At 38.1% G+C, this 12452-nt stretch overlaps 1 protein-coding gene across 3 annotated transcripts in view; it reads left to right on the top strand.

The window, feature by feature from the left end:
- arid3a (AT-rich interactive domain 3A) overlaps positions 1–12452 on the top strand; it is a 67270-nt gene that overhangs the window by 42032 nt on the left and 12786 nt on the right. For all 3 annotated transcript variants that reach the window (XM_009305805.5, XM_068224269.2, XM_073916277.1), the window contains exons 4-5: positions 11441–11513; positions 12117–12300. In XM_009305805.5, coding sequence (XP_009304080.1) covers positions 11441–11513; positions 12117–12300 — 257 coding nt within the window. The remainder of the gene's footprint in view (positions 1–11440; positions 11514–12116; positions 12301–12452) is intronic.

Consider the following 12452-nt stretch of genomic DNA (forward strand, 5'->3'; position numbering starts at 1 on the left):
AAAATCAAACTTTTTATATATTCAAGGCCAGTGTTGAGTGTAACACATAACAAATAACACGAGTTATGTAATAATAATATTACTTTTCCAAGTAACGTGTAAAATAATGCATTACTTTTATAAATAATAATAATATTTGAGTTACTTTTTAAAAATGTACCATGAGTTACTTTTTAGTTTAATAAACTTTTTAAAAAAATAAATAGCTGAAAAAATGAAAGTTTTCAAACTGAATCACGCAGTCATGAGTGAGGGTGTTTATTATTCTGAACGCATCAAAGAGCGAAAAAAAGGAAAAGGGCATTATAGTCTCAATGGACAACGATTTTACTAAAGACAAATAGTACAAAAGTATTCTGTATAGAAAAAGTTTTGCGTATTTATGTGTCTATATTAGTATTTAGATGCTACTATATCGTTTCCTAGCATAAGGAGAGTGTTTTTAACAAAAAAACAACATACCTTAACTAAGACTGGTCGCAACACCGAGTTGATGTCTCCGCTTGGTCCTAAAGACAAGAATAACAGCCGAATATCCCAAACACGAGAAGAAATGATTGAATCTTGTGTCACGGCGCCCATTTCAAGAGTTCACACTTAGATACTGTTTGACAACTTGTTAGCAAGTTAGCAGGTTTGGCATGCTGTCCCGGGAGAGAACCCTGAGCTCCCGCCAGGTCCTTAAAGCATGTGAGGGGAGTACGAGGTCAGGTGTTCTCGAGAGCTCCCCTCGGCAAAAGAGGAAAGGAGGAGAAGGGGTGGATGGGGGTTTCTTCGGGAAACGAAGATAAGGGAGTAGATCTTAGCTAGGTTATTTATAGTGAGTTTGGATCAATCCGATTGGCTAGCCAATGAGTGTAGATGAGTGGCCAGCTGCAGTCAATCATATCACGTGCTCCTCTCGAAATTAGTTTGTGAAACTTCTTTTATTGTTTACGAATCCTCACAACACAATACATCAAGGAAATCATGACAAATTTGTGTGATCTTATCAGGGCTTAAGATGATGTGGTGTATTATACGGTCTGCTGTAGAGATTTGCATGACCTGCGCTTGGGTTCAAAATACTTTATTGGGATGTAAGACATGGTTGCTAAATGTAGAAAATGACGATCTTTCTAAAATGCAAACAAACGTTTTAATGTGAATTAAATGTTTAACTGAACTTCGCTATAAAATTTATTTGTTCATATATTGCTCCTGGCTAATACACTCGCAGGGCTGGGATGCAGCAGGAAGGGCTACCGCAGGTAAAATGTGCCAAAGTAATTGGTGGTTCATTCCTCTTTGGTAACTGCTGTTAGAAGCCAAACTCAGTCAAACTCAGTTCCTGAAGAGCCGCAAAACTGCATAGTCTAGTTGCAACCCTGCTTCAACACACTTACCTGTGGGTTTCAAACAAGACTGAAGGACTCAATTAGTTAATCAGGTGTGTTTCATTAGGGGTTGATCTAAATCAGGGGTGTCAAACTCAATTCCTGGAGGGCCGAAGCCCTGCACAGTTTAGTTCCAACCCTGCTCCAACACACTTACCTGTAGGTTTCAAACAAGCCTGAAGGACTCAATTAGTTTGATCAGGTGTGTTTAATTAGGGTTGGAAGTAAACTGTGCAGAGCTGCGGCCCTTTTGGAACTGAGTTTGACACCTGTGATCTAAACTATGCAGAGCTGCGGCTCTCCAGGAACTGTGTTTGACATCTGTGGACTAAGCCAAAAGGAAGTGATTGAGTGCTCATGGCTATGATCTATGCAAATTGTGCTGCCAAATTAACGATTGTGCAATTGAGTTGCTTATGGCTTCTTGGTGGCTTTTTGGAATGTAGTTTGGTTCCTAAGTCAGGGATATGCAAGTAGCAAATCAAGATCTACTGAAACGATTGAGGTGTGGAGTTTAATCTGACTAATGTTTGAAGATGTCACTGCACAGTGGTGCCAATAAAATGTATTTCATTTAATGAATGCAGTCCACCAGGCTAAATTCCATACTTAATAGTTGATTCATGCATTAGCAAGCACTACTAAATGGTGGGGCTTTATATAAGATGTTTGGGGTTTTTCTTTTGAGTGTATTTGTAAATTAGTACTGATTTTCAGTCCTCACAGATTTCAATGTGTGTTAAATTTATAACTCATTTGAATCATTAAGCCAGAATGCAGAGTTTCAGGTTTCTGAAATTAATTTCATATTCGCTGCAGGTGTTTCTGGCGAGGTGTGGCTGAGCTAGGGACGTTGTGGCCTCCTAGTTTCTCTCAGTAATACAGAAACCACAGTGCTTTTTGCCCTCACTGCAACCTCACTATTCAAATTAAGCGTCTTGAGAACCAGCGTTTCTCTAAGATCGATACTGCTCTTATGCACTTTCATAGTCACCCCCCCCCCCCCCCCCCCTGATTTGGGCCCACTCATTTCCGGCCCATCCCCCTATTGTCATTCTGCTTGCCTCTTGAGGTGATTGGCAGGTGTGTGATGTTGCTTGGTTGTTTTCGAGACCAACAGCTCACGTGTCATCAAAACACAATGTCAGACCTTCTCGATGTCAATCCAAGGTATCCAATTCAGCATTCATTCAGCCGCTCACTTCATTCGAGATGTTAAACTGACCCACAAAAGCATTTCACACCTTTATTTTGTTACTTTTGATTGCGTGGTGTTTTGTGTCAGATTTTTTTTTTCTTCCTCTGCTCATTTCATTGGCGTTCCTGAGTATAATTGAAGAGGCGAATGCTTATTTGTGTTCAGTTGAAGACGTCTACACTGTTGCTTGCTTATGTTTGTGTGGCTGTGATGTCAGTTGATACTTCTTGCTACATTTAACAGCAAATTACCAACAAGCTTGCCGCCACATTTAGAGCCGAAAATCCGTTGAACATTCACATCCAACCGTTTTTTTTCTGGTACATTTCCCCACCCTGCATTTGAGGTAATTTCAGATGGCTCTGCCTCGACCCGCATCAAAACAGATAAACAGATGTGTTTCCACAGTTTGAGGGAGGGGTTTCAGGGCGTATCAGCAGAATTTGGGGCAAAAGGATCTATAGCTCTATGCATTGAGGGCCCCTGAGGGAGAGATCTAAAAGTAAGAGTTGACTAGTGATGATAGTACGTTCTTTATCTGCTTATTTAACTGTTGATTTTGTTTTTTATATGTACTTCCATGTTTAGCACAATCAATTTTAGGGATGTAACAATTCACCTGATAATCTCAGGATACGATTTAGTGACGAAAATTATTTGAAACAAATTTAAGGTTAAGAGTAGGGCTGCTCGATAATGGGAAAAATCATAGCCACGATTATTTTGGTCATAATTGTAATCACGATTATTCAAAACGATTATCAGTTGAAGTCAAAACTATTCGCCCTTCTGTGAATTTATTTTTATATACAAATATTTCCCAAATGATGTTTAACAGCAATTTTTTTACATTATTTCCTAGAATATTTTCTTCTTCTGAATAAAGGCTTATTCGTTTTATTTCAGCTAGAAAAAAAATCAGGTTTAAATATTTTGAAACCCATTTTAATAGCTCAATATTATTAGCCCCCTTAAGCAATATATATTTTGATTGTCTGCAGACGAAACTACTATTACATAATGACTTGCCTATTTAATCTAATTAAGCCTTTGAATGTCACTTTAAGCTGAATACTAGTATATTGAAAAATGTCTAGTAAAATATAATGTGCTGTCATCATAACAAAGATAAAATAAATCAGTTATTAGAGATGAGCTATTAAATCTGTTATGTTTAAACTGTGCTTTAAGCATCTTCACTGTAAGAAAAACCTTTACTGTAACTACAAAAGTCCTTCAGTCAGGAGTAGTGAGTGGATTTTGTCCTTTTGTTGTTTGATTAATAATAAAAACAGCAGCAGGAATACCCAGCCTGATCTCACGAGAAAAAGTAAGTATTTTACGTTTTGCAAGTTTAGTGGCTAATTTGTACGAATTCGTACGATTTTAGTCGTACGAAATGATACGATTTTAAAAAGTAGTTGTGGCACCTAACCCCACCCCTAACCCCAACCGTCATTGGGGGATGAGCAAATCGTACTAAATTGTACGAATTAGATCGTACGAATTCATACGAATTAGCCACTAAATGAAAAAGTTACGATTTGCCGTGAGATTGTGTTGGAATATTGCACGCTGTCACTTTAAGAATAGTGCGGCTCCGATATGGTTTCTCTTTCACGTGTCTTGATTCTCAACTTTTTTGTTTATTACACAAATGAGGATTAATATGAATAATCACTTAACACTGTGCTTGTATTTGACCATTAAAGCGCTCGCATTAAGATGGCGTTAGATGTGATCTGTTTTTCCGAAGCTGAGCGCGGACCGCGCGCACACAGACACGCACAAACACACACACAATACCTGTTTGAGACTAAGCGCAGCGCGCACACACACAACAGCATGTGCTCTTTCGCGCTTTTAAAAATATGAATGATGCGCATCCCGTGCTGCAAAAGTTACATTACAGCACATCTTTCAGTCACTTCAACGTGGAACTGGAAAGGAGGCGGTATTTGATGGAATAATCGTTTATCTCGATTAATGGTATTTCATAATCGTTAGAAGCCGTAATCGAAATCGAAACCGGATTTTTGATTAATTGTACAGCCCTAGTGAAGAGCCGTTTCATTTCTTCCTAAATAGCCTTGTCACATCTCGTTTAGATTATTGCAACTCTCTTCTCTTTGGTCTCACTCATAAATCCAGCCTGATCTCTTGAGAAAACGTAAGTATTTTACGTTTTGCCAGTTTAGTGGCTAATTCGTACGAATTCGTACGAGTTCAGTCGTACGAAATGGTACGATTTTAAAAAGGAGGCGTGGCACCTAACCCCACCCCTAACCCTAACTGTCATTGGGGAATAAGCAAATCGTACTAAATTGTACGAATTAGGTCGTACGAATTCATACGAATTAGCCACTAAATGAAAAAGTTATGAATTGCCGTGAGATTGTGTTGCATAAATCTCTCCGTAAGCTTCAGTTGGTCCAGAACTCAGCTGCCCGTATCATCACCAGAACCCCTTCTTCTCATCACATCACCCCTGTGCTGCAGCAGCTTCATTGGTTACCTGTTCATATTCGAATTGACTTTAAAATCTTGATGTTAACATTCAAAGCCATCCATAATCTCGCCTCTCCATATTTGTCTGCCTTCATCCACATTTCTGTTCCTTCTCGCACCCTGCACCCTTCTCGCCTTTCAACTATGGACATCAGAGCATTTAGCCGCTCTGCTCCGCGGCTTTGGAACTCATTACCACCTGCCATCAGAAACATTGACTCCCTTACACTGTTCAAATCAAGACTCAAAACCCACTTATTTAAGATGGCTTTTGATTCTTAATTTTTAATTTTATTTGCACTATTGCTGTGTATATGTTATTATTTCTCTTGTTGTTTTATTGCTCTTGTTGGTTGTACGGTGTCATTGAGTTGCTAGAAAGGCGCCTTTAAATAAAATGTATTATTATTATTACTAAATGATGCACATTTTTTTGCAAAATAATCTATTTTCTGCCATAACTAAATTGCAGTTTTAAACATTACATAAAATTTAAGATATTATTTTGTGTTTCGCATATTAAGGTTTTAGTTATGATACTCCGAAAATAATTAAACAGAAATCTGCAGATTTTTACCAAAATTCTCCACCGAAATAGCAAAAAATGTCTGCAGATTCTGTCTGGCCCTAGCTATAGACCTTTTTCTTGGAACGCAAAATTACCCATGATGCTTTGCGTGTATGCGCAAGGAGAATGCGAAGAACTTCCGGTCGGCAGCTGATGCATGTAAACAGTCACATTTGGACAGCTTTGAAACGATCGTTTCAAACTGAGAACTGCCGAACTTCCGGTCGGCAGCTGATGTGTGTAAACAGTCACATTTGGACAGCTTTGAAACGATAGTTTTAATCTATTTTACCTGCTTTTATACTATTTGAACTAATACTGTTGTCCATCAGCACCATCTCCTGGACTGATCATTTACAGAAATGCGATCTAATAGGATGGAAAACAGCTGCTGTGAGGCATTTTCCCCTCGGTGTCAGACGGCATCTCAGCCTCGTCATCGCTAAAGTCAACATTTTCTCTTTATTTCAAATGTATAACCAGCATAAACAAATGTAATTCAGCAAAAAGCCTGTACTGTGCCACTGACACACTGATTTAATAACTGTGACAAAGTGAAAATATAGGCTAGTGTCAATTCGAAATGACAGAAAACACAAACCGTGGTGAATACAACACACGAAATAAAACACAAACGGCTCGCGATTAGAATGAACAGCAAATCAGCCAGCAGAGGATCAATAACAGACTTTTATTGGTCATTTTTGTAAATTGCACGACTTTCATACCTGTTAAGTTTCATGCCAGTAACGTTACTCTCTCTCTCTCTCTCTCTCTCTCTCTCTCTCTCTCTCTCTCTCTCTCTCTCTCTCTCTCTCTCTCTCTCTCTCTCTCTCTCTCTCTCTCTCTCTCTCTCTCTCTCTCTCTCTCTCTCTCTCTCTCTCTCTCTCTCTCTGTGTCTTAAAGAGCCGCTAAGCTAACACTGTATTTCTGACGGCAGACATTATAACGGCTTTGACAGACACATTTTTAAGTTGCGTGTCACAAAAACACTCTGTTATCCATTAAAAACGTTATTGAAACCCTTTTTCGGAGCGCAAATTACCAGTTGTACACGCTGTGAACGGAAGTTTTTAGCATTCTACCTGAAGACGCTGGTCGCTATGGCGCCCTCCATGCAGCAGCCATGAAAAAGGTCTATAGCCAAGAATCTCAGATGTCCTACACTCTCTCTCAGTATTTTTAAACATCACATTGATCTTCCCTAGGAAAGACCTAGAATAGCATTTGTGTGTTTATAACTGGCTCCCTACTGGGTGGCTGGATGCGAGCCATGCTAGGGACACAGCTAGTAAAATTATGGGGGGGAAATAAGGGTGGGGGCTGAGTATCCTATACAGAAAATATGGAAGAGGCTAGTCATTTGAGAGATTTATAGCATGGCACTCCTCAAAAACGCATGCATCCTGTAATTAACCCTCCGCTGGCCCCCAGCATTACCTTTACGTTCACCCAGACCCTCCCCCCTGAATAGTGCACTGATGGAGGACTGTAGCTTTCTGTGTGCTAATGAGAGATCAGGAACAGTCTAGAAAGTGAGCGAATGAAGGGGTAATTTAATGCTGCCTGTTGCTCAGTTACCATCACTGCTTTTCTGGCAGGGATTAAATAGCATGACCTTTTTGGTGCGTGAGGTGGCTGTCACACTTTTGATATAATTATTAGTTGAATTATAATTATTAGTTGATTTAGACACTATTTTACATGTACATTTTTATGTGTCCTGTTCACTTATGAATCATGTGAACTGTGTGCTGCAACACCTAAAACAGGCCTTTTTTTGGTCAGTATGTATGTAGAGCATATAAAAACTGAATGCATTATGTAAGTAATAATAATAGTTTCAAAGAGTGCTGCATTGGTGCCATTTGGCCTCACTACATTTATCACATAATCTCTCATTATTTGATCTTGTTGAATGTGCTTTTTTAATAACTGTTTAGAAATTATGTTGGAAAAAATAGTCAAAAGTGCATTTGTATAGTATTTTTAAACATGCAATACATAAATTCACAGATGAGGAAAAAAATAGAGGAATATTATAATATAATTGGTCATATAATGCATAGAAAAGTAGTATTCATGGCAGGTTAGGTAGAAGAAATAATGGACGGGTGTGTGTTATTTTACTAATAATTCACCTGAGGTGGTGATGCAAATGCAGTGTCCTTTACACGTTTGGTGTGTATTATTTTCTAATAATTCAGTGGAGTGGAGTCAATTATTCCACCTATACTACAGTTCCCACACCTAAAGACATCACTCAGATGTTGTATTTCAAGACATTTGACAGGTTTTTGTCCTCAGACTTCTCCTGTGTTTAAGACCAGTTTCTTACATGTTTCCTGACTGTTAGAGCTGTTTTCATCCTTTAGCTCTGTGTTTATCTGAAAATAATGGCACACTTTAAAATTTTCATCTGCCGTTCAGAATCAAGCATTCAAAAGTCCTGCAGTATAAGTAGAGAATTCAATTGATTGGTGTACTTCTGCTTGTCTGTCAAAAAGTAAGCTTACTATTAGCAAACCATTTTCACATATTTTGGAGTTGCCCAGTCATATTGACAGGACATAATGCAAGTAATACTAAATATATTTTTGGGGATGGACTGGACGTCTCTTTCACAACAATTTACATGAGGAATATTGCTGCCAACTTAATGATAAAAGACAAGTATTTATTAATAAATAAATACCCAGTCTGAGTCTGAGTGAGACAAGAAAACTGTTACTCCAAAGTGGCTACAACTCGAACCCCCTACAAAAATCTGAATGGTTGGATGTTGAATCTAATGTTCAAAATATGGAGAGGATGACTTTCTCTTTAAAACTATAAACGGACAAATACCTGGCATAATCGGAGAAATGGTCTGTGCTTATGCCTTTCCACAGTGTAAACTGATCCTTATACAGGGCTCAGAATATCGAAGTACACCCCTCACAAATCTCTCTTTTAAATTCACATTTTAATAGGAAGCTATACAATATTATATTTGTGCATTTATAGATTAGATTAACTTACAATAACAGGCCAAAACCTTGTACACCCTTGTTTATATGTTATAGAAAATATAAAATACAAATTTAAAAAAGAGAAAAAATCAAGAGAAGTTTTATTAAATATTTTGGAGGTTGTAATATTTTTTTCAATATTTTGCTTGAATTTAATTGTATTATCTTTAAGTTTCTAAATATTTTTGGTGACTAAAACATTGTTTTAATAAATATATCTGTTTATGAAATCTGTTTTGTTTAAATGCACCAAAACACATTGCCTATATTCACTGAGAAATGGAAGAAAATATTCATTTGCAAAATGGGCTGTACTTAATTATGCTGAGCACTGTACTTATTTGTTAATATGACCTGTAAGGAAATATGTGAGCAGTCGACTGTTCATTTAGGTTCCGATGTGTTACTGTATTTTTTATTATTATTATTATTTGAAATTTTTTTTCCTTTTTCTTCCTTAGAAAAAACAAAAACAAATTAAAAATAAAGCATAAAAAAGTAAGCATACACCTAATGACAACTATTTTTGACAGATTAAAGCAGTGGTCACCAATCCTGGTCCTGGAGGGCCATTTGCCTCAACACACCTGCCTGGATGTTTCAAGTATACCTAGTAAGACCTTGATTAGCTTGTTCAGGCGTGTTTGAATAGGGTTGGAGCTAAAATCTGCAGGACACCGGCCCTCCAGAAACAAGTTTGGTGACCCCTGGTTTAAAGAAATAGTTCACCTAAATGTAAGATTCTGTCATCATTTACTCAACCTTCATTTGTCATGAACCTGTTTGAGTTTGTTCTTCTCCTGAACACAGAATACGTTATTTTGAGAAATGTTGAAATCATGTTGATTTCCATAGTATTTGTTTTTCGAAACTTCTTTTGTGTTCAACAGTAAAAGAAACTCTTGGTTTGAAACCACTTGAGGTTGAGTAAATAGTAAGTGTTAATTTTTTGGGTGAACTAGTTGTTAAACTAAACTGACAACGATAAAAAGCTTCAGTTAAAGCAGCAGACATGGGTGTTTCTTCAGTCAATCTTGTTACATAACATTGTACTTTATATAGTAGATTGGTGACAAAAGACAAAGGTGAATAAAGTAGTTTTAAGTTTTCTGGCACACAAAAGTTTTTTTGTAGCTTTTTATTATTAGTCACATGGAAAGTTTTGACTTTTTTTTTGTGTGTGTGTCTGTGTGTGTGTGCCTTTTCTGGAACAATCTTTGAACGTATCTTAATTTCTCTAGACTTTAAACCAGAGGTCGCATTAACCGAATATTTTCCGTCATTGACAGATTTTTTTTTCAGCAGTGACGGAAAAATCTGAAGGTGATTCGTCATTTTGATTATGCTGAGGGGGATCTGTTTAATTTGTAGCTAATTAATCTGTGTAATTTGTAGCTAATTGTAATTTCCAATCCTGTCCAGCTGATGGCGATTGTCCTTGTTTTGTCTCCTCTTTGTCACCGCTGCGTACAGTTGCAAAAATCTCACAGCAGCTGAGTGTGAGAAGTTTCTTTAAACGGGCAAATAGTTGTGATAATAATAATAATAATTCATTTTATTTGTAAATGGCGCCTTTCTAGACACCCAAGGTCGCCTTACAATAAGCATCAGCAGACATGCTAAACAAATTAAACATTACTAAAAACAATCATTGACCAAACAAGTTAAAACACAATAGCGAATATGATAATAATAAAAAAGCTTGTTAAGTAAAAGCCTGCTTAAAAAGATGGGTCTTTAGACGTGATTTAAAATTGTGAAGACTATCACTGCTCCTAAGATCTAGTGGAAGTGAGTTCCATAGCCGAGGAGCCATAAAGCTAAAAGATCTGTCTCCCATTGTGCCCAATCGATAGCGAGGTGGTACCAGGGTGAAGTTGTTGGCTGATCTAAGGGTACGAGAAGGGGTGTAGATCTGGAGAAGTTCAGTGAGATATTGAGGAGGTGATAATAATAAAGGTGAAAAAAGAGGAAGTGATGCTGTGGATGATGAAGAACAAACAGACAAAAATCCTCAGTTGCCGACAGCTGTTACGAGCCAACCAAACGGCAGCAAGGAGGTCAGGTGCTTTGGAGTGCGTTATGAGCACTACCCGAACGTAGAGGGGTGCAAAAGCAGCGCGTGCTTGCAGGATCAGGAAATTCCACATTCAGAGAATCCAGCAACCTTAGTTATGATCACAGCTTTAAGAGAAATGTTTCCTATCTACAAAACGCTGGCCGAAGTGACGCTAGTAATTCCAGTCTTTGGTCACGAAAGGTCGACTATCCGAGGCAAAGACACAGAATTTAATGACAACTGCCTCTGCATCAGTCTCCCTTGATGTGTTTGATTAGGCACAGGCAAGCACCCAGTTCAGGTCGACGCAGGAGGAAGATATGAGTTAAGACAGATAGGAGTTTTTGTTCATTTGTTAAATAAATAAATTAATAATTTAGCCCATATGCTCGTCATGCAAGTTCATTATTAAAATATGAATGAAAACAGCGATTAGAAAGTCTGCATATTAAATAACGATCAATAACTTAATAGGTTGTGACAGAATTTTTTACAACCCTCTCCGTCAAAATGATGGACAATGAGAAAGTCTAACGCGACCTCTGCTTTAAACTTAAGTTAATTTGTGTTCAAAGATAAACAAAGGTCATGAAGGTGAGTAATTAATCACAGAATTTTCATATTTGCATGAACTAACCCTTTAAGAATGATGGCACATTTAAATCCAGTCCTCCTTTAACCCCCTTATTTCCTGTCTGCCTTTGTGTTTTTCATATGCAGCTCTATGAACTGGACAGTGACCCTAAAAGGAAGGAGTTTCTGGATGATCTATTCAGTTTTATGCAGAAGAAAGGTATGTGTGACCAAAGAAATGACATTTTCACAGCCAAAAAACCTCTTTATATGGCGTTTTATTGAGCCCTTTAAGAACAGACCCTCTGCACCTTATGCACTTCCATCAACACCCAGCTCATCTTTCACATCTCCACAGGGATGTATTTATATAAAAGCGCTGCAGTGTCCTCTGTGTGTATCACACTGAAGCAGGGCTGTGGCACCCACATTGATACGCATTTATACTTGGGAGTGTGAACACATGTACGTATCATGAGCTGGCCTTGGAAGTGTTGAAGCATGTTCCCATCTAAACACATTAAAACCTGCTGTACTGGCTAAATGTTCTCTAACTCCAGTTAAACCATCTCCTGATGATCGTATTGATGTTTGGGAAATTTTATTAGCCGCTGGTTCATTCCGCTGTGGTGACCACTAACAAACAGGGACTAAGCCGAAGGAAAGTGATTAATTTTATTAGCCATGATTATTTATAGCACAAATGCGTATTTATGACAACCTGTCGCCAAGAGAAAAGCCTAAAGTTTTCCTAAAATAATATGGGAGTTTCTTTCATTTCTAGCATATAAACCGCTCAATGCAGCTGTTTGTTTTTGTGCAGGGACCCCAGTGAACAGGATTCCCATCATGGCCAAGCAGGTGCTGGACCTCTACATGCTCTACCAGCTGGTGACAGAAAAGGGGGGGCTGGTGGAGGTCATAAATAAAAAGTTGTGGAGGGAGATCACCAAGGGCTTGAACTTGCCGACCTCCATCACCAGTGCTGCCTTCACTCTCAGAACACAGTACGTACTCTTAACACCTGATGTTTACTTGCACACATAGAGGGCTGGCATCCATATGGTCTTCGTTTTCGAAGAAATCAACGAAAAGCGTTAACCCTTTAACTACCCCACCAAGAAAAAAGTGTTTGGATTGCATTTCGTAACTCCTAATT

This window comes from Danio rerio, chromosome 11 (assembly GCF_049306965.1).
Source record: "Danio rerio strain Tuebingen ecotype United States chromosome 11, GRCz12tu, whole genome shotgun sequence".
Taxonomy (NCBI): Eukaryota; Metazoa; Chordata; class Actinopteri; order Cypriniformes; family Danionidae; genus Danio; species Danio rerio.